The sequence below is a fragment of the Carassius gibelio genome, chromosome B21, assembly GCF_023724105.1.
Source record: "Carassius gibelio isolate Cgi1373 ecotype wild population from Czech Republic chromosome B21, carGib1.2-hapl.c, whole genome shotgun sequence".
Lineage (NCBI taxonomy): Eukaryota > Metazoa > Chordata > Actinopteri > Cypriniformes > Cyprinidae > Carassius > Carassius gibelio.
The window spans coordinates 7,220,157-7,243,949 of NC_068416.1; the positions used below are offsets into that span (position 1 = coordinate 7,220,157).

General features: G+C 35.9%; 1 protein-coding gene across 1 annotated transcript in view; it reads right to left on the reverse strand.

Annotated features, from left to right (window-relative positions):
* LOC127985714 (gamma-aminobutyric acid receptor subunit alpha-3-like) overlaps positions 1-23,793 on the reverse strand; it is a 181,317-nt gene that overhangs the window by 105,897 nt on the left and 51,627 nt on the right. Inside the window, exons 3-4 of the mRNA XM_052587784.1 lie at positions 21,717-21,838; positions 18,394-18,461 (exon numbers count right to left, since the gene is read on the reverse strand). Of these exons, the coding sequence (XP_052443744.1) occupies positions 18,394-18,461; positions 21,717-21,838 (190 nt within the window). The remainder of the gene's footprint in view (positions 1-18,393; positions 18,462-21,716; positions 21,839-23,793) is intronic.

A 23,793-nucleotide genomic window follows, 5' to 3' on the forward strand; every position in this document is an offset into this window, starting at 1 on the left:
CATAATATACAATTAGAAATAAGTGAGCTAACATGCTCATCTAATTCACACAAGAGCCGCTCTTCAAAGAGCGAGCGTATTGTCAAATTATGATTAATTTAAAGATCAAAACTCCTGTGCAGAGGTCTGGTTGATCCATGCAAGGTCGCAGAAGAGAAGAAGAAAGAGTGTTGTGGGCTTTTCTCACACTTGCCCTGCTGGGGCACTGGGTTTTGACCTACATTTCAGCAGTAGAAGAATAAATGAAAAGAAGGAAGACCCCAGGAGAAGTGACTTCTACCTATAGGACTAATGCTACTGAAGACACTTCAGCAACATGCGCCTGACGGACTCAAAAATGGTGGCCGCTGGCTTGTGGCATGACATGCTGAGCTAATGAGCTGTGAGATGGAGTGTGGGGATTTGTCAACCCCAAATGAAAGGTGTTGTTAATGCTAAGCCACTTCAAACGGAGGAAAAAAGAACCTTAAACCTAAGTGGGAAGTGAAAATGAGGGTTTAGTTTTTATCCCTACTGCAGCACTGCAAGCGAGAGGACAATGTAACCACTTGAGCTCCTCTTCAGAGGGATGATGGGAAAAAAACATCCATTATCTAACAGAAAAACAAAATAAACCCTCAGATGGTGATGATTGAGAAAGATTTATAAGATGTCTGAATATTTATGCTGCAGTTCGCTTGTAATGTTTTATTCCATTTCAGGACTTATGTTTAATGGAACAGAAACTAACTCAAACTCACGTCACCTACATGAGCACTATGGCTCAATGGGTCAGAGTTTGTGTGTTAAGGTCACTGAAAAGCTAATTTTTAAAGACTATAACTTGCATCTTATGAGATTCCAGTCGTTGCTGAATGTTCTATGAATGAATCACTGAGGCTTTTGTTACTATATTCCGGTCTACCGAAAATGTATATGGCTAATAATGAACTATTTAAACCGTCAGGAAGTCCATTTATTATTAAATGGATACTATTTTTTACATTTTGATAATTGGAAATGGTTTTAAACTCTCACAGAATGGCATACGGGTTCTTTTTAAACTGCATTTGCTGTAGATACGTGGATATGAGACCGTAAGATTGTGGGCAGGCCACCTTCGTTTGGCTCCTAATTGAAGCTACTTTGAATATCTTTGTCTAAGCAGCAGAAGAGGATGTTCCCAGCCACTGAGCTGCTAGCCAGTTTGTGCAAGCCGTGAAGTCATCCAAATCGAAGTGCTTATCTGCAGGACACAGGCTCTACAAGAATGTCTGACACGAGCAAGCGTGATGCCAACTAACGGGACACACGCTACTGCGCAAATTGTGCTGAAAAAAAAAAAAATGTTCACCTAAAACACGCTTAGATGCTCAAAAGGCAAGCAGCAGACATTTGCTTGGAGACAACAGGCAGACAGCTGAGAGTTTTGTACTGTTTTCTGAGTGGAACAGCATCCAACGAAGCGATCAATCTAATGATCTGTTTAATTCACTGCAGTTCAGCCAACCTCTTTAATCCACTTAAGCAATCAAATGGAGATTTTATTTGTGGGGAAAAAGTTAAAAGAAATCAAAGGGTGTGAAATCTGGGATTTAAGGGTTGCATTGCTATAATTCTGAAAAAGCATGGTAACATTTCTACATGCATTCAGTACTGTAAAACTCAAATCTTTGAAGTATCTATAAAACACTATACCCTTTAAATGTGTAACTATGAATGAGATTACATTATAAGCGTTCATTTAACATGTACAGCAGAATGATAACGCGGCTGTTGTGCTGTATCATTTTTAACAGTTTCATTAGGTTTGGTGCATTGGGTCTCCTGCAGTGGATTACTTATAGATGGCCATGTCACAAAAGAGCGGTCTGAAATACAATCTGTGCCTTCTGATTCCCTGCTGCTACATGAGATCGGAGCAGCTCTTACACCAGCAGCTCTGGTGAAAAGTGCTTCATCAAAGTGGCTGCAACATTTCTTTGAATCCAAAGCAGATGTAAAGCTCCAAGTCTATAACCGACCACCCACATCAAACAGAGAATGAATAGTCACTCACAAGAATGCAATGCTTTTAATGTATTCTTCTATTTTAATCTATGATCAAGGACAGTATTAATCAGGCTTAAGTCGTTCCACATGACTCACGTCAGAACTACATGCATATAGAAATATAAGCACATATATATATGACTTATTACCAAGCAAAAAAATAACTTTTTTTTAAGAGAGAGAAGTCTGATGTCTGCCAAAAAGGAAATACATTTAAACAATGCCATAGAATCATGCACAATACAACCATTTTGAAACCCACCTGTTTCCTGTCTTAAAGCCTTTTGTGTGTTCTTCACATTCATGCATCACTCTGATTATTGAACAGATATGATAATGAAAGCAACCACACAGAGAAAAGGGACATTCAAACAGGCCGTCTCATCAGCCTGATTGCTGATTATTTCAGAAAAATTACCTGCATGTATTGCAGACAGCCAAGCCCTGGTGCTGGTTACAATCACCTTCCACAATAAAGAAAATGTGCACACTGAAAGCTACGAGAGATCTGAAATCTCTCTATTCACAGGAGACAAAGGGAAATGGGCCATTGAGTAATGGGGACAAATAAGCTTGTCTGTTATTTTTCTGTCATCTCTGTTTCTCACTTACTGTATTGTGTGATTCTTTCTTTCTTCCCCTCTGTTTTCTCTATCTAACCTTCCAAAGCATCTCTCTTCTCTGCTGGCAATCTGACCGGTCAGTACATGATTGGCTGTCATTCATCCATTACAGCCATTGCCACTGTGGGTTTTCAGCATTTGACTGCTGGACAAAACACATTTGGCAAAACCATGAGAAAGCATTAGCTTTAAAAGGAGGAGGAGAAGCAGGAATTCATTGTTGCACAGGGCATTACTGATGTCCAATTCGGGTGGTGTGTGTGTGGGGGGGTGTTCATTAAAAATGTTGTCATTAAAGATGCATTTTGGAATATTGACAGCTAGTGGCTAAAATGAGCACTGCAGTATAAATTCAAAATATTGGAGTGCATTGTTTTCCCCTCCCCCGCTCATGTGGGTTGCCAAATGTAAGATGCAGTATGTTTCCATTACCCTGTTTTTATGCACATTGTGAAGTATTGCATCAGAAATAAGTGATGGAAATGGCAAAAAAAAATCCCAAACAGCAGGCATCTACCTCCGAAAGCAATGAATGCGCATTTATTGTGTTTTGTTTGCTAATTCTGAGGCGTGAGTAATTTATTATACATTAAAATCATTACAGAAAGTTGCTACTCCTGCTTTTTCTTAGTGATATTTAGTGCCAATTTTGTTCTTTTTGACTCACTGGATGGAATCAGTGCTTAATGTTTTATGAGATATTCCAATTTTGCACATAACTTAAATTTGCTACCTTGAATGGAAACTCAGCGAATGTTAGGCAACGAGCCGTACACTGTAAGTTAATGTGTTAATTTATCTGCTTTTTAATATTCCTCTAATAATATAGCTTTTTAGATGGCTGCTGACTAGGGATGTCAATTTTCGATCATTTCCATAATTGATTGTCATTTAAATTACAATCAATTAATCGATTAATCGTTAACCTTAATGCTGCAAAATGCATCTATTGCAGCAGCACACAGTCACCGGTATGACAGGATGAGCAAAACCCACTCAAAAAAAAAAAAAAAAAAACTTTTTCCACTGGAATTAAAGGGGGTTTAGTTTGAATAAAATGCTAGTAGCAGGATAATAGATGTGATTATGATCATTTGATAAAATGAAGAGAGTATGATTGAGATAATTTACTTTTGTGACTGTTTTCCAGCATGGAGACCGCTAAATGTGCCTCTTGAAATGGTTTTGTTGTGCTCGTTGTTGTAGTTTAAAACACAACTGCAATGTTTTCAGCTGACATTATGGCATTTAAAATAAAATGATCCCAAATGTAACTGTGGCTCATTTGGCTGTGCTGCGCAGTCAGAGAACCGCTTCCATCGGTGCTGTTACAGTTTCTCACATCAAACATTTTTGTGTGAGTAGTCTATTATGACCAGTACATAGTTTGATCCTGCTGGATCCTGTTCCCGGAAAATGTCAGATTTTTGCATTCTAGTAGGCCTATTTGTTTTTAAAAATCCGGCATTTACAGTGCATTAGATCGTGACTGTGCGTGCCTGCAAACGAGGATGGAGCGAGTGCGGGTTTTGCAGAATGTATATTATTGGATAGTGGATATTATTGCTAACGTCTCATTCGGCAAAAATCCTGAACAGCTGAGACATAAAAAAAAAAAAAAACATCTATTCCACAAAAGTGTTTTTATTTGAGCACACTCACAATAAAAACAGTAGATTTTTTGCTCTTGTAAAATAAAGCAAACAAATGCAGAATGTGCAGTGTCATCCATATCTTTCTGTGAACTTGTTTATGGAGTGTTTTTTGTTTTAAATCTTAATTAAGTCAGATATAGTGCACATTTTTAATGAAAACACATTTTTATTTTTATTTTAGGCCTATTACTTATGCTTTTTTTTTTTTTAAAGCATCCCATTTTTTCCAATTTGTTACAATTTATAGATTTTTCCCTCAATTCCTGAAATCATGGGTCATTTAAGGAACAAAATTAATGAAACATGAACAGTTGCCACAAATGATTAAGCCACAGGAATTAATTAACAAGTTGCAGGAATGAATAGACTAACTATCCTGCAAAGCGCACACTATGAAATAATTATCTGGTGAAATTACTTAGTTACAACATGTCTATTGCTTTCCATGTTGAAGAACCTTGTGTTGTTTCTTTTTTGTCCATTATGAATTAATGTTGATGCATTTTTATATCGTCACCGTCACTCACAGCTGCTCACACATTTTGCGCATGAGCTGCATGCAGCCCAAAATTTAAAAGGTTAACCGACCATCAATAGCTTTAATCGATTCCATCGCTTATCGACAATTAATCATTCATCGATTAATCACTGACATCCCTAATGCTGACCCAGTTTGTTTGCTGGTTTCCATGGCTCCAGTACATTATGTTTTCCACCAACTGGAATCTCAGGGTGTCAAGTAAATAGCAGTTGGCGCAATCACAAAACATAAACATAAATCCCAAAGCAAAAACAGACATTTCAACACAGAATGCATGGTTCAAATATTGCCTGTGGCAATAACAAGTACAAAATCAAGTATGTCAACTCTTATATGAGAACACTATCACACATTTAACACATCACATGACTGTGAACCCAATGTTTTTTAGGAGAAACCCATTTTTTTGGGAGACAGAATGCCTGTCATATGATTATTTATTTTATTATTATTATCATAGTAATGTTTAAACGTAAAGTGAAGTATTAAAGTTAACACAAACAGATCCAAATGAACTGGTGCATGAACAGTTATATTCATTTTGTGATTTCAGTAAGACCTACTACCTCAGCATCTAACAAGCTTTGAACTGTCAAATTCTCCCCACTTATAATTATTATTGATTTTGTGACATGTCTGATTAAATATTGAGTCCAGTGCTTTGGTGGTTACGTTGCACATATTTCAAGGTCAAAAAAAGTTTTGTGTGATTCTGTTTCCCTGGACCAAGGGAAAATGACAAAGTTATTCTCATTCATAAGCCTAACTTGCAAAGTCAAAGCGTGTTATTAAATCATGAAGCACTCATAATTCAAAGTCCTGATTGCAATCAAACAAAAACGTTATCACACCCATCCGACTGAAAGCTCATTAGAGATCCGACATTGGGTAATGGCAATAAACTAATCTGAGAGAGAACATCTAGACTGAGACTTGGGAAACCGAGATTCTTACATTGCTTTGCAATTACACAGCATGGATTTGTGCAAACCGCATAACGACTTGTAGCTATGGAAACACAATACCAGCACTCATGGATGCCACCCATTAAGGATGCAAATTGTCCTCTTGTATACCCTGCCCAAGAAGCTTTTAACACAGCAGCCTTAACACACTGACAAGTCAATAAGCTAGGAGCAAAAATTCATTAGTTTTATATATTAGGGGTGTAAGAAAATATCGATACATGTGAGTATCGCGATATTTTGTTTGGAAATAATTTATCGATTCTTAAAAACGTAATATCGATATTATATGATATATTATTGAGTTGTTTCATTTAAAGTTTATTTCCTGACCACTATATGGCAGTCTTCATCTCTGAATAAATCCTGAGTGACAGGAAATACTAGCATTAGAGCACGCCACTAATGTTAGCATTAATGTAGTTTGCTGCTGGTAATGGAGAGTGAAAGGATTGTTCCAGTTCATGTTTCGGCGTACAAAGCTGAAGTGTGCCATAATTTGGGCTTTTGTGGTAACGTCCGCTGTTACCTTGTTTCCGCCGCTTCCCATTTGAAGAGGCTGGCGCATCAGGTGTAAGGGTCGTCCCGCGGCTGCAGCTGTCTCTTGAATTGGGGGCGTTTTGTGCAGTTGAGAATAGGACAATCATTCGTTCATTATCTGGCTCGGCTCGGTGTTCATCTTCAATTCTCTCTTCACTGCAGTTCAGTCAGTGTACTGTTTGAGTAAATGAATTACTCCGGGATATTGGTTTGTTTGAACTCAGAGGGAGTGTCTGTCACATTAAAAAAGTTAACAGCTTAAGTCATTTGTGGATTAATGTGTACTGGAGATGAGAACCGTTTCAAACGATTCAGTTCGATTTGGTGAACTGGTTCAAGAAGATCCGGTTACATCGAATGATTCGTTCACGAACAGGATATCACAAACTGCATTGTTTTGAACTCTCTCACAACAGACACAGAAGAGAAGACAATGCTGAATAAAGTCGTAGTTTTTGCTATTTTTCGATGCTTCAACAAATTCTAACTGACCCTCTGATGTCACATGGACTACTTTGATGATGTTTTATTACCTTTCTGGACATGGACAGTATACCGTACACACACTTTCAATGGAGGGACAGAAAGCGCTAAATCTAAAATATCTTAAACTGTGTTCCGAAGATGAACGGAGGTCTCACTGGTTTGGAACGACATGAGGGTGAGTCATTAATGACATCATTTTCATTTTTTCAGTGAACTAACCCTTTAAACTGTGAACCTTTAGAGCAGGGTCCAAAAATATATATTTCGTCTTTTTATAAAATACATTTTATACATATTATACATTTAACTGAAGGATCCTTCAAGCACTCTATGTATCCTCCTTTACTCATACAGCATAAAAAGTGTTTCAATAACGTTGAATGTTACAGGGACTAATTATTGCAAATGCAGATCCCACTGTGTTCTGGTTAAATCATTTTTATTATTTATTTTTTGCTAAGGTTTGCATATGGTGGTGTGTTCTTAATGACAGCTTACCTTACAATATATCATATTCCTAAAATAAGAATTATCCCAATATAAATAAGCTTTAGTTACAGTATCACATTGTATCGCAAAATATTGTATTGCAATCCATGTATCATGATATGTTATCAATCAGTATTATATACTGTAATGACATACTCAGTATTTGACTGGTACATTTATATAAAAAACTAAGTTTTTGAAATCTTGTAAACAATGACTGCACATCTCACTTAACTTCTACCCGATCTTTCTCTGAGTCCTAATTTGGTTATTGCTTCCCCTTGAGCAAGGACACACTGTGACTGAAACGGGCAGCCCACACACAGCAACCTTGGCAGCACAACACATTAATAAACGACTTAGCATTGTGGTAATGTTTAAATATGTTTGCTAAATAATGACTTTTACCAGTTTTTCATGCTTCTTTTGGAGTCTGACTGATGGGGTCACTATGCTACCTATCTGATAAAAAGAGCTGCAGCAAACATGAAGGTCAGTATAAAATTACATAATTTTTAATTAGTATAATATATCATTTGGAAAGTGGTGTTACACATGATAAACTCCTTGAACTAAAACTCCTTTTTAGACCTTCAGTTTCAGGTTATCAACCAACAGAAAACTGCCACTGCATACTTGACTAACCAAAAATGTATGTATATATAAAAGGTACAGCACCTAAAAAGCCATAAGTACAACATTCGTACAGGTACGTATTGCTGTGTTTTTATTATGTTGCTTCAGATAAGTATTGTGGTGGTTCCGAATTCAAATGTCCCAGGAGTGTCGCTAAAATGTAATGCTCTGTCTTATTGGAAAACAGCATACTATACTCCAAACCCAACCCTAAACCTACCTGATAGTGTTAAAAAATGCAAAAGTGATTTGCTGATGCAACCATGATATTTGAATTTCCTTCTACATGGGTTTGTGTTATTTTGTCGAACCATTTGTTTTTAAGTCATAATATTGTGCAAGGAACTTCATCAGCCTTTCTTAATCAAAACTCTCACGCTGTAAATCATAATTGGTATAATTGAAATTGCAACGATTTGTAGGTAAATGTAAATTTTTTTAGTTTTGCAGAAACATAGGTAGAGGCACATATTTACAATGACACTGGGTAGCAACAAGAATGAGCACAGACTAAGAAATGTCACACTGAGAGATGCTCAGTATGAAACCACATTTGCAGCCTTGTTGATGTATTTCTGAGTCTATCTTCAGGAAAATAGAACGACCTTGATGTAAATCTTTTGGTAACTGAATGGGAAAAGTGGACGTTCGATATCAGAATGGCAACATGACTGTGAGTTTGCAGTCACTGGAGGACAAATTCACTCTCCTTAAAGGGAAAGTTCACCCAAAAATGAAAATGTGATGTTTATCTGCTTACCCCCAGGGCATCCAAGATGTAGGTGACTTTGTTTCTTCAGTAAAACACAAACTGAGATTTTTAACTCAAACCGTTGCAGTCTGTTGGTCCTATAATGTCAGTCGACGGGAATCACTGCTTTGAGAATCATAAAATATATACAATCAAAACCAAATTAAACCCTGTGGCTCGTGATGATGCATTGATGTGTAAAGACACAAAACGATTGGTCTGTGCAAGAAATTGAACATAATTTATGTCTGGTTTTTTTCACTGCAATGTCTGAACTGTCCTGAGCGCATTCGCGTCTTCTTCTTCAGTCGGTGCGTGAGGTGAGGCATTACTGCAACCTATCTCTCAAATGGACCATTGACACTTCCAATTGAGATTGTAGATGGAGTGTCAATGGTCCATTAATTTCATTTTCGGGTGAACTATCCCTTTGACTTCAACCAGTAGCCAGTATACTTTCCGTGACAAAAGCCAAAAAGAAAAGTGCTTTTATTAGAACTGGTTTGCATTACAAATAGGCCTTTCCTGATTCAGAACTGCATTCATGGACACAATCAAGTTTATGATTGGTTACAATGTTTAATCATTGCGAAACATAAATGGTAAAGAGAGTAGTGGTGTGCAATATTAACAAAATTCTCAATATTTTGGGAGATATTTTTCAATAATGATAATTAAACAATATTTTGCTGAGTGTGTTTTTGTGCTGGTCATTGTCAGGTTTAGGCCTGTCATTGATAAATAAATGTAACACTAAAACCGCCATAGGTGGCAGTAAGTCCCTGCTTTAATGAGTGATTCATTGAATAATTCATTCAAACAATTCATTCAATAATCTGATTTATTCAGGAACAAAGAAGACATGCAAATGTTCTTATCTGGCTTTGTTTGGAACTATTTTCGCTGAATTATGCAAAATTATAGCTATTTTATTTGAATATATAACTTGAATTGTAGGGGCATTGTAAATACAATCTAATAGGCTGCATTATGAGGTGAATTCTTCTGCATCACCCTAGCACCATTTTGCAAAGTATCACAATGCATTTGCATGCTTTTCCTGGATGTAAAAAACACATACGTTGTGATACTCTCCAAAATGGCGCCTGAGGGTGTCGCTGAGATGAAGAATTGCTGAATAAAAGTATTTGTTTTGGTTTTCTTTGTGCACAATACATTTTTTTGTGTGGCTTCTTAAAATCACGGTTGAACAGCTGATGTCACATGGACTATTTTAACGATGTCTTTACTATGTTTCTGTGCCTTAACTATGGTAGTATCCTTGCTGTCTATGGAGGTTCAAAGAGCTCTCGGATTACATCAAAAAGATCTTAATTTGTGTTTCAAAGATGAACAAAGGTCTTAACGGATTTAAAAAAAAAAAATGTTGTAATTTTTTTGTTGAACTATCCCATTAAATGTGTTAGAATATATGAATAAAAGCCTAACTTTTACCTGAACAACAACAACAAAAAAAACATTTAAGAGCTAAGTTGAGGCAATGTGTCAAAGATGCCCGTGGTTTCCTGAGTTCCACTTGAAAAGAGATGAGGACTTTTCATGCTACAGGACAAACTCCCGACTAACCATGTCATCCTCAGTTTGCACAAGGCTCGACACATCACCTGGGGCGAATTAGCCTGGCCTAAATTTCAAAACAGACGACTTGTCAGATGAAACCCAAGATAGAGAAAGGAAGGAATGGGCAATGACAGTGCAGACGAGCAAACAAATGTTACAGAGCAGTGCAATCTTTCACAAGACAGGTGGAAAAAGAAGCATTAGTCAGAAACAAAAATAGAAGCTAAAAGGCTTGGTAGGAGAAATTAAAAAAAAAAAAAACTGAAGGATGGATGAAGGATGATGAAGAAGATGATCTAGGGTGGAGGTGAAAGGAAAAATGGTTCCAGTATAAAACACGATGACATCTGCTATACTTAAAACTGCAGAAATAACCTAGAGATAATGACTCTATGGATGGCTTTGTAAAGTGAAAGAACTAAGTGAAAGAAATGTCTGTCGTAATCTGCAGACGAGGCCATCTCATAAGTGCTCTGCTCTTTACCGGTCTCATAAGCTATTTCTTGACCTTGTTTCACTTAATGTCTTTCCCTCATTTCTTCCATAATAGTGTAATGTCATGACTGACAGCTCAGGCACTCGGTCAAGGCTGCGGTGATATAATTGCACTAATGTTAGGCCTGTAGGAAGCATAGATGCCGTTTTTGCCCCGGGAACTTTTAAGACCATGCATCTGTTCAATGGCATAGTATATTTAGAAGAATTTTGACACTGTGCTATTTTTGTCCCTTTTGATGAGGATGATTAGGGAAAAAGAAAAAAAAGAAAAAGAAAAAAAGTCATTTTATGAGGTCATTCCACCACAGTAATGCTTGTGAAATGGGAATGGGAACAGAATAGGTAATAAACTGACAACTTACACTGAGACTTGTCAGAATATAATGAAGGCATCAAATACATAAAGTTCTTTGATTCCAAGAACACAACTTCAAGGTGCCCTCAACATTACTTTTTCCTTATTAGTTTCAGACAATGGGATCAATAGCACTTTTGACAAATATGAGTAAAAAGAGGTACAAACATGTAAAAACTACTGGTACTGCATTACCAAATCAATATGGAGAAAATAATAATACCAATAAATGTAAAAAAAATAGCAATCTTCTGCAGTCTTCTCTCAGATGTGCTTCTTGGTAAAATGTCCTGCTTTCTGAGATATTACTATATAAAACAGCAGTGTTAGGGGCAACACATTGCAAGTAACACATATTATATTAAATTTAATTTATGCATTTAGCAGACGCTTTTATCCAAAGCGACTTACAGTGCATTCAGGCTATCAGTTTTTACCTATCATGTGTTCCCGGGGAATCGAGCCCACAACATAGCGCAATGCTCTACCAATTGAGCTACAGGAACACTATAATTATATAAGTTATATAACAACTATATAACACTATAATAATTATAAGTTATATAATCAGTTTACTTTTAAGGAAACAAATTACTTTTTATTTCAGAAGAAAATATCGGAGTTATTCCGACTTCTTCAGCGTTGTTTATGCTGTGTGAACATGATGTCACTGTAGTTCTAGACTTAATATGAACATGTATTTACTCATCTCACCTGCACAAAAACACATTCAGAATTCCTCAGAATGAATACAAACAGTCAAATGCAAACTCAGAATATTATACAAACCTGCAATACAATTAAATAATAACATTAATGTAATGATATCGTTGCTGTTATATTAGTGTTACCACACACTAACTACTGAAATAATAGTAATTTGTCTGATTTAATAAACATGATCCATCCATTCACAGTTGTATGAAATCTGCCTTGAAGCACTAGCAATTCAAAGCACTTCTTTTTTTGTTGAAAATATGATCAAGTTGTCCAAGATTTAAACACTATTATTATGATTATTGTTGTTGATGATACATGAAGAAAAATAGATGAAACAAAAAAAGATGAACAGCACTTAAAAAAAACAATATTAATAAAATAAAATAAAACAGAACAGCATTTACTAAACAAGCATAAAACATCCATCCATAGACATAAAATATAAAGTATAAAGTCTAAGACCACCCATACAAACAAAAACAAACTGGGTGCTGCCAAGAGATGAAATGTAATCTGGGTTATATGTAATAATGTCTTGAGGTAATATAAGAAGCACATCCAAGCCGGAGAAGTGCAGATTGTGCGACCCACTTTGGTGTGAAATCCCTACAAAGTGATGTGAACAATGAGTCTGCGACAAATCTGAATAAGCATGAACAGGATCATAACAGAGATTTGCTACAAAGCCTGACAACACATACTGTTATCTGAAGCAAATCTGACATTTGCACAAGCTGTTGAAAAAGCTCTCAGTATGCAACCTGGGAACCACTACTTGAACTACTTCAAATTAATAAGGAACATGACAAAAACAACCAGAATAGAGTGTAAATATACAGTAATGTCATGACTTTGCTAGAAGGTTCTAAGCAAATAGTTTGATGCTAGCTTGTTCTAGCCTATAACTGACCTGTACTAGTATCTCATGCGTAACTTCAGAGATTATTCTACAGCGCTTTTGATCTGATATATGGATTCTATCCAGCTTAATCTTGCAATGAATTAAGAAGAATTTCTTTAAGGCCCAAAATAAAGTAAGTCTCTGACAATCCCTTCAGGAAGGACAAAAGATGAACTCTAAAAAGGCTGAGGCATTTCCAAAAATGCAGGCTCAGGGTAAAAAAAAAAAAAAAAAAAAGTCTAAATGTGATTTTGGTAATAAAGCCGATGTCAAAAGAACTACATATTGTGCATTAGAAGATGCTGATGAAGCCGATGCAGTGCATTTTTTAAATGTCACAGGGACGTGTTTCCTCTGAGATCTTCAAGTAATGAGAAAGTTACAACTAAAAGAACTATACCTGACGTTGTACAATGTGGAAAGACCAAAAATACTATTTAGGTTGAGTTAGTATGGGAATATAAAAAGATGGCAAGCTGAATAGTAGGCTATATGAAGCACCTGTACTTTGACCTCAGGTGCAGACAGCATGGGCTCATTTCTCTCAGCTTACTCCTGAGGCCTGTGATGAAAGATCACAAGACTAACATTACAAACTGGACATGTGTCCTTTAATATAGCACATGGATATACTATTGTCTACAACTTAGACTTTATAATGCAGGGGCAAGAACACCCAATAGCTGCTAGAACACTCTACCAAGAGTATAATGATCTGGCGAACTCTATGAGAAGGCACTTTTCCAGTGAAAGTAATGACCTGCTTGTTTGGAACTGACACTTTTGTAACTTTTCTAACTTTTTTCCTGGTTGACTAATGAAAGCTTGTACATTCTAACTCTCACAAAATGAAGAGAGTCAGTACTATCAGACCAGAGCATGCCCTTTCGGACAGTTCTTGCAAGTTTTATTTGCAATATGGATTAGATGGGTAATGAATGACCAATATTGCATGAGGTAAGTCATTAGTAACATAACTCTAACAGCATTCAATGCAGCATTCCTCAAGGTATAATGTGACATTGCCAGGCCACCGCAAAGGCTAGTGACTGTAAACACAGTCATAGACTAGAGGAGCCAACAGCTTTGACTTTATACATTGGTTCAGTATTTTTTTCTTGAGACATTTTACCACTGCTATCTTCTGCTAACTGACTGATCATTCAGAATCGTGTCGCAAAGCCTGCATATTCTATCAGTTTCTGTGAATCTTTCATTTTAGACTGATGGTCCCATATGCAAACCCAATGACTTGGAATCATGGGGGGTTGATGAGACGTCACATAGAGACACCAGATCACTTATTATGGACGGTTATTTTCAGCACGATGAAAATAACTCTTGTGATGGCATAACAACAGTCTGAGATGAATGTTTACTCATTCTCTGTATGCATGAAGGAATTACAAATTTCCACCAAACAAGGTTTATGTTACCAATCGTCACATAAACTGTAGCCTCAATATAACACAACTAGGCTATCTATGATATATCATTAATAAACACTTCTCCAAATTTTCAAATGCCTAAACTGGGTTTTACCCATCGATATGTGCTATAATACTATGGGGAGCCGTTTGTAAAGCGGCTCATGCTGAAAATAACAGCAACATTTAGTCACATTTAGCTTCAAACAATGTTTAAAAAACCGCTATGAATTTTTGAGGGTCCCTTTTTAACACATTTACAACAATATTTGTCAACTTAGAGAAATTTTAAATAGTTAAATATAAATATTAAATGTTAAACGTAAATGTTAAATGTTAAATCTAAATGCTAAATCTGAATCCAAATGTTAAATCTAAATCTAAATTTTAAATATAAATATAAAATATAAATGTTAAATATAAATTTAAATCTAAATGTTAAATATAAATGTTAAATATAAATATAATTCTTAATGTTAAATATAAATCTAAATGTTAAAACTAAATCTAAATCTCAATGTTAAATCTATATGTTAAATCTAAATTTTAAATGTTAAATCTAAATTTAAATCTAAATGTTAAATCTAAATGTTAAATCTAAATCTAAATGTTGAATCTAAATGTTTCGGATGAAACTAAATATTTATTATGAAAAGTGTGGGACTTATGATGACCTGTAGCCATAATAGCCAGCCGCGAGGGGTCTCACTTTGACTGAATGTTATGTCCTCACCATAGACTGTATCACTCATCATGTCATCCCTCTCTGTCATATTTGCATGCTTAAACGCCAGCAAGAGCCTATTTCCCCGCCCTCTGACCAGGTATGGTAAATATTGATGCTACTGTCGCTCAAAAGGTCCAACGAATCGGCGTTAGCCGAGAGCATAGTCTCTTGGTGGAATTTAAGCATGCAAACATTTTTATAAAAGTGACACTACCCTACACTTCAAATACAGTTTCTCCGTGTTTATTATTTTAGGTAGTCATTATCATGATAATCCATGTCCAAAAACAATTTCCTGGGATGAGATGGTTTTTATTCGTTACTTATTTGACACAATGCTATAAACACATACTGACCTCATCAAACTTTTATTTTGGCACTTCCGGTTATTTGAATTTTGAATTTACATATTAGCTAAATATTTAGTTTCACCCGAAACATTTAGATTCAACATTTAGATTTCGATTTAACATTTCGATTTAACATTTCGATTTAGATTTAACATTGTTTAACATTTAGATGTAACCTTTAGATTTATATTTAACATTTAGATTTTACATTTACATTTAGATTTAACATTTATATTTAACATTTAGATTTATATTTAACATTTAGATTTTACATTTACATTTAGATTTCGATTTAACATTTCAATTTAACATTTCGATTTAACATTTACATTTAGATTATCATTTAACATTTAGATTTAGAGTTAACATTTAGATTTAACATTTAGATTCATATTTAACATTTAGATTTTACATTTACATTTACATTTAACATTTAGATTTAGATTTAGATTAAGATTTAAGATTTAAGATTTAAGATTAAGATTTAAGATTTAAGATTTAAGATTTAGATTTAGCATTTAGAATTAGATTAAGATTTAACATTTAGATTTAGATTTAGCATTTTATATTTAACATTTAATATTTATATTTAACTATTTAAAATATCTCTAAGTTGACAAATATTGTTGTAAATGTGCTAAAAAGTGACCCTAAAAAATTCATACCAGTTTTTTAAACATTGTTTGAAGCTAAATGTGACTAAATGTTGCTGTTATTTTCAGCGTGAGCCGCTTTACAAATGGCGCCCCATATAATACTAGAGGGCACACTAGCTGTCTCTACTTCCAAAAAGACAACACCTCTGCAGATGCCTATGAGGATGTCCATGATTATGGGGAGCTAGAGGTTGTGTGGAACTGGCTTTTTGGGGAAGTCCATTAAGGGCACTTATTCTGTCAAAGGAGTCGATGGGGTGGCCAGTGTAGGGAGCAGTTCCATAGTAGAAGATGATCGTCAAATTATCTTTATTTCAAAGCAGTAATGTAAACTTCATGAGACAAATTTAAATTTCTGCTTTAAAGCAGCTCTAACAAGCAAATAATGTCATTATTCAGCTCAAAAGTAGTGTCAGTGTTTTAAAGTTCATCAGTTATGAAACAACTTCAGTTTCAGCTATAAAGCAGCTCTACAGAATACAATAGTGCCATTATTCAGCTCAATTCAGTTTACTTTTTATTCACACTCAGTAGTGTCAATGGTGTCAAATCAATAAAATTGACTGAATATTAAGTGTTTTTAAATAAAAGCTAAAACAGGCATTCTGTATGTGACTGTGGCACGTTTTTATTATGTTGCTCCAAATATGTATTACAGTGGTTTAGAAATCAAATGTCCAGGGAGAGTCGCTAAAAGGTAAATGCTCTATCGTTTTTGAAAACAACATAACTAAACCAAACCCAACCCTAAACCTACACGATAATGTAAGTGAATGCAGAAGTGATAAAAAAAATGCATTCACTGATACAACCATGTTATTTTAACTTATACCACTTACAACACTAAAAACATCAGTTTTCAAATCTCTCAGCAATTTTTTGTTAAGTCGTAACACAATATTTGGGACTGAATTTAAATAGAAAGAATAAATGAAAAATAAAAAAATCCATTGTTGGAGTACATCTGTCTCTAGTGTTCATTCCAAATAGAAACAGCAGGGATTTCTATGTATAGGTACACTTTTTGAGTTTTGCAGAAACATAGGTACGTATTGGCCTGGATAGCTTTAAAGACAAACTACACAAGCCAAAGGTGACAGTGGTAAGAAACCCAAATTCCATCAGGTGACATGAGCTGGTGTGTGTCAATGCCAGACTTTTGATCAAATTAGCTGGAGCACAAAAGTCCTGCACTTCTTTTTCGTCCAGGTAGCTGGCGAGACAGTCACAGTGCTTCACCTTCCGAAAGGATTTCTTCAGCGTTGCTTGTTACACCACATCTCCTGTCATTGCATGACGATGCAGCGGCCAAATAATTCAGAACCTGCTGTCTGGGTTTAACGACCAAATCCACTGTCCATCCTGAAACTGACAGCTTTGGTTGTGCCTCGGTCTTCTAATTCGGTCTTGACACCATTGCAGAGTAGGCTGAAGATAAGTCATAAAAACATACTTGGGCTCTCATGCAGAATGTGATATTCTCACTTCAAGGCATAGATCAAAGATAATGAGTTTTTCCTTATCGCAACAGCAGCCAATTATAGCAAGCTTGTGATTTGTAGAGTCTTCTGGGTACTTCACAGCCACATTTTGGGTTGGTAACACTTACAGAACATACTGTATGTAGGCCTACTGTAGGGCATTGTGACATTTATATTTTTTGTATTCACAAACATCTTGAAAGAGAGCTGTAGTTGTGGATTACAGAAACTTAGATTCTGTGATAAACTTTCCCACAGTCCTCCGTGTAACAGATATCGTGTAACTTCCTACTAATTTCATAATAGCAGTTCTATTTTTTGAAGTGGAGCAATTCATAAGACATATTTAGAAATGCAGAATTTTTGCATACATTTTATAGATTGATTATGTAAAAATTAACCTTGATGATTATTGCTGTGTAATTTGAGTATCGTTTCATGCTCTGTATAATTTGACAGATTGTGATGTTTTTCTTCTCACGATTAGAAAATTAGAGAATTATGTTTCAGACAAAATACAAAGTGCTGCCGCATGGCTGCGGTGATTCATCTTGCAAACCACAGCCAATTGTGTGCATGATTAAGATGCATGCATTTCTCCATGCATTCTCGCAACCAATTATCTTCTCTCTTAAATGAGTCCATGAAGGAACACGGCTTCACACATTCACTGGGACAAAGGGAAATAAAGGATGGTACTATGTCTTCCTCTATGGCAAATTTGACAAACAAGTCTTTTTAAATTCAACAGCAAAGAAAACATCTCAGTTTTCTCATGTGGTAATCTGCCATTAATTACATGTAACCATCCCTGGATGAAGCATAATACATCATGTAAAAAAGCTATAAATCTGAGGAACAGACAAATATTAACATAAGCGAATATGAAAATTTAAACAGAAAGAATGAAAGAAAAAACTCAATCCTCACATAAATCTAATCTGTATAAAAACTTTAAGCAATATTAAGAACATGTTTACCATATCGGTGTCTGACACTGGCCCGAAGCTTGTCACATAGATGTTTGTCCTCACCTCAGTCACACTTTCTGATTGGACAAAAAGAGAAAGAAAGAGTATGTGTAAGAGCAAATATGTAAATTCATTTGAAAGTTGTAAATCTGTAAAGACAACAATGAGATATATGTCTAATATCACCTGACCAAACTGAAAAACAGGTCCATTTATGGTGGTGTATTTCATTGTTTTATTTCAAGAATTCACTGGAACAGAGATTGTCTGAATGAGAAATTTAAGACACATTGTCACCCTCATGTCGTCTATGACTGGGTTCACCACTGACTAGAGGGAAGGATAATACTTTATGTAATGAACTTTAAAGTTGTTAATGGGGATTTAGAGTCAAATAATTCACTTGGCTCACTGCAGCTCCTGGTTTCAGCAAGCATTCATAAAGATCACAAAATTACTGATTTTAAGAGGGCTGACAGCAGATTTGCAGATTTTTAGAATGGGTTAGAAGAAAGATAGGGAGCTATGCCTCGCAACTTAGGATCCAGCAAAGTCTTAAGACTATAATGTAAATGCCATTAAAGGGGTCATGAACTGCCTCTGTTTATTTATTTATTTATTTTTATTTTGTGCTGTTCCCTGATTTTTATCAAGATTTTTACATCAATAAACATCATGTTTTGGAAGTTTTTTTGTCCTCATCAGAACGCTCTGTTTGAATAGGCATTGAGAATTGTAGACTTGGACAGCTATGATTGGCTATCAGTTATGTATATATGATTAGTTTAGCTGAATTTAATTAAAATTATAAGTAATTTTTACTCTGAGTAAATTTTAAATGAGATACTTTTTACTTTTACTTCAGTAGATTTTTAGACTGTACTTAAAGCTGGGGTAGGGAACTTTTGACGCTCTAGCGGTTAATAAACAGAACTGATTGCGTCTTGCGGAAGAAAATTGTAGCCGGAACTACTTCTCTCTGTTTATGTCTATGAAGAATCACAAAGGTACTGGGTTACTCCGCCGCGGTACCCCTGAAGCAATCTAAAATAGTCCGAATATAAACACTTATTATAGGTGTACCCTAGTGATTCAGGACAAGCTAAAAACACGGTTTGGAAAATGGATTCATGGTGTACTCGCTTATTATATACATTTTTCTACATTTTGAACACAAACAAAGTTACGGAGCACAGCTCTGATTGGTTGTTTCTTAACGGGAGCGGATGACTTTCTGCAAATGGCAATAGGACACTGGGAGGAGCCAGAGGAGCTTGATTTTTTTTCACAGATTATCTGTCTCATATTCTACTGTCAGGACATAATGACAGGTTTAATAAATATGTAAAAAATATTTTTTTTACAAAAGTTCCCTTACAGCACCTTTAAGTAAAACTTAATTAATGTGATGGTACTTTTACTTGAGTAGAATATTTTTGTACTCTTTCCACATCTGCTCAGTACATATCAACGATCTGTTATAACAGACAAAGCAATAGTGAGCACATAATAAAAACAGTTTCTCACACTTGTGTGTTGGGACATTACAATCGAATCCAAAATATTCGGCACAGCATCATCTTTTAGTTTCAGTCTTTTTGAAAAACTTTTTCAAAAAAGGAATCCGCGCAAAAATTTAGTGAAACAAAGGATCAAGTGCTTACTGATGTGTCCTGGATCTTCATTAAATATTTTAAGTATATTGTTTGATTTCTGCAAAAACCTTTGTTTACCCCACTTACTATTTACCTATTACATATGGAAATCGGTGGGCGTGGCTAAACAGGCAACGATGCAGAAGCAGGTATTGATCTTCTGCGGAGGCGGGCTCGTTTTGGCAGATTTTTTTCCATTTTTTTTTTAATAACAATGACCTATTAAAAATTTATATTTCTCAGTCCATGACCCCTTCATTCTTTCCAGCAAAAAACTGGCTCGAAACACTTTGTACTCCTGCCAATATTTCTGTGTCTACGTACGTCACCATGTTACACATTTGCATAATTCCCACCTACTTTGCTGCTTTTGCCCAGCTTCAGAAAACATTTGGGAAAATGATTTTGCTATGTCGATGAGATACAGATTTTTTTCACTGTGAGAGAAAAAATATTTTATGGGGTTCCAATACAGCATCACCTTTTACAGGTGCTCACGATGCCTCGGGGGATGAAAACTAATGGTAATTGGCATTACATTTCTGATACAAACTGACACAAACATTTGACCAATTACTACACACTCGGACTGATGACCAATCAGAGCAGACTGAGCTGTTTACTAAGCCTTTTACTTTAAAGAGACAGGACTTAAAACAGAGAGTTTCAGGCAGAGGGTGAAAATAGGTACCATAGATATTTATATTATGAGAAAAATCTACTTTAAATCTTGTAAGCAGACCCCAAAAATAAAATTGTGAACTTTTAAATGCCTATAATATGGGAACTTAAAAATGCCATGTGTGTGGCACACTCTAGGCCTTTAACCATCTGAAGTAAGTCATCACGTTCCAGTTAGCAACTTTGATGTGATGAGTACTGTAATACACACCAGCAACTACTGTATGTAAAGCAGGGTGGAAATGGAAAGATTTGATGGTGCTTGAAAGGGGTGATTGGACGCGAGCCAGGCGATGGAAGCCGTCCAGATCCACAGTATCAGCCCGCAGCTCTCAGTGCGCCAATCTGACTTAGCCTATTTAATAAAAGCATACATCTTGATTTTTGACTGCCCACAGCTGGGCTCATAATTTAGGGTCTGTACTTTTAGAGGTCACTAGGGATTCACTCTGTGAGACCTCTGTGGAGGATAAAAAATATGCCCAGAGGGAGATGGTCTAATGGACATCTGTGGGAGATTTCTATAAATGTCATTGGGACGTAGAATATAGTGCATCGATGCTCAGCATTTAATGTGCTCTGAATCAAGAATGACCAGGGGATCCGATCAGCTTCTTCATTATGATTACATGAGCAATCTGTGGGTGCACCATCACAGCAGCTGTCAAGACGTTTCTTTATTTTCATCAGCCGTCTTCAACTCATGAGGCTCCTGGGGCTCCTTAAGCTTAGGATTTGTAAGCGATCTCAGGAGAGCGCCGTTCTGTGACAGATTTTGCTATTGATAAACATTACACTGCCGAGAGAAGATGAGTAATTCACTGTTCCAAAACACAATCTGTCATGGATCTCAGAGGTGTGAGACTTGTGCTAAGAAGTGTAATATATGAAAGACAGACTGATGAAAAGCATGCTCCATCAGCAAGCCAACGGTAAGGCCAGCTTGTAGACACTGGAGACAATGAGGAAGGAAATGTGTATACGCATTTATCGTACCTCCTAGTCCGGGGCGCAATCTGTTGTCGTAACCATCCAGCAAGCGGTCCAAGATCCGGGTGAAGATGGTGATGTTGTCTTTGCTGTCATCAGGAATGGGTTCTCTGTGACCTGTTACAGCCCTGTGGAGAAGAAAAAAGAGATTCAGGTCTCATAAAGATAGGAAGGATGCTTTGAAAAGAAGCAAATAGGCCAAAAAATAAAAGGTAGAAAGAAGGCCACTAAGCAATATGAGTCCGAAGTCATAAACAGAAGGATGGATAGAGAAGAAGAGAGATTTATTTTGCGATAGACAGGTAGGAGATGAAGTCATTATGATTGGGGCCAGGACAGGTCCTACAACGAAAATATCAGCTATAAAATAAAACGATCCAAAAACTAAAGCATGAAATGGATTCTAGCTCTTTCTACCACAGACCCAAATTCCTGATTTCCCTTGACTCAGCTGACACAATCCACAAACCTTAAAATGAAGCTTCTTCTAAGAGTTATCTGATTGGTTGATTGAATGGTCGATTGATGATTTTTTTTTAATATTTTTTTTAAAGCTGTGAAGCAATCTCTAGTTACAAAAATAAATTAAAAAGAAAAGAAAAAGTTAATTCACCAATTAAAAATAAGCTTATTTTTATTTAATTATTTATGAATTTGTTAATAAATTTAATTATATGAATTAATCTTTTAGGGTAGTTTTAACTTAAAGACTTGCATTTAGACTATCGGAATGAACCCTGGTCCATTTTAGGCCAGTAACCTATTTATACATTTGCATAAGTGATTTTAAGGGCTCATGTACTGTCATACATTCTCTGCTGCAAAATAGTTTATTGCTGTTTATGCATTAGTAAACCAAGCTAGTGACTAAACAGTCACCTTCACATTGTTCCTCATAATAGCATGAAAATCATGTGTTATTTCCAGTGGGAATGAAAGAACACCACCTTTATAATCACTGGAGCTGTCAATCTCCTCAGTTCAGCAGAAGTTTATCTGTGATTCGCTCGGCAACACTTCCATTATAATCAATGACACTGTCTACACTATATAATTAATTACTCATTTGCTTTGTGTTAGTTACGATAAAATTATTTGTGAGAGTGCATGAATCAAGTTGCAATGTGGCTGTGATCAAGCTCACTGCTGCTCTGAGCAGACATGTAATACCTATTTCATATGCAAATATGTAAACCAATCATAGCAGTGGATGCTTACATTGAAGTCTTAAAGTCACATGCCCCTTTAAACTAAAATTTGGCTAAAATCAGTGTAGAAATGGCCTTTTATTTCTCAATTATAATTAGTATTATCTACTTGAATACCATTGCTGTGTATAGACCTGTCTGAACAACATGCACACAAAGGCAGTAGAGAAATGAGTTAAAGTGACAAAAATAAATAAATAAATACAAAACAGACAGATTGACAGAGCAGAGGAGTGATAGAACTCATGGAACTCCAAGTGGATTAGTGAAACCTGTCACGCAATCGAATATGGCTTTGCAGAAATCCCAGCTCTGTTATTAGGCTGCTTTATATCCCAAAAGTTGCAAATGCATTCTTGAATATTCAGCAAACCCCTGGTTCTTTAATTACCTGAAATATGCAGAATAATTACGTCTGGCTGGGGCTGTGATTCCCCCATGAACAATGCAGTGGCACGATGGAGGGCGTGATAGACAGAAAGCTGACGAGATAATGAGTGTTGTCCTCAATCAAGGGCTGTGCTCGAAGCGACCTTGCACCAATTACATGCTGACCTTTAAAGGCCTTAAAATAGCATGCAAAACAAAAGTTTTGTCAAAAAACACATGCAATGCATGTCACAGTGCTCCATAAGATTTGGTTTAGTCCTCTTGTGGCAGCAAAAACAAGACCACATTGCTGAATAAACTTTTTGATTTTGCACAACACTGAGTAGTCATTTGTGTTAGGAATGATGCTTCAGACCTTTGACACAGAGAAAGCACTGCAAATTTCTCATTATAGTATATTACTGTTATGAAAGACAAAATTATTCAATTTAAAAAAAAAAATTGTTTATTATGACTAGTCCTAAAATGTTCTTGAATGTTCCACA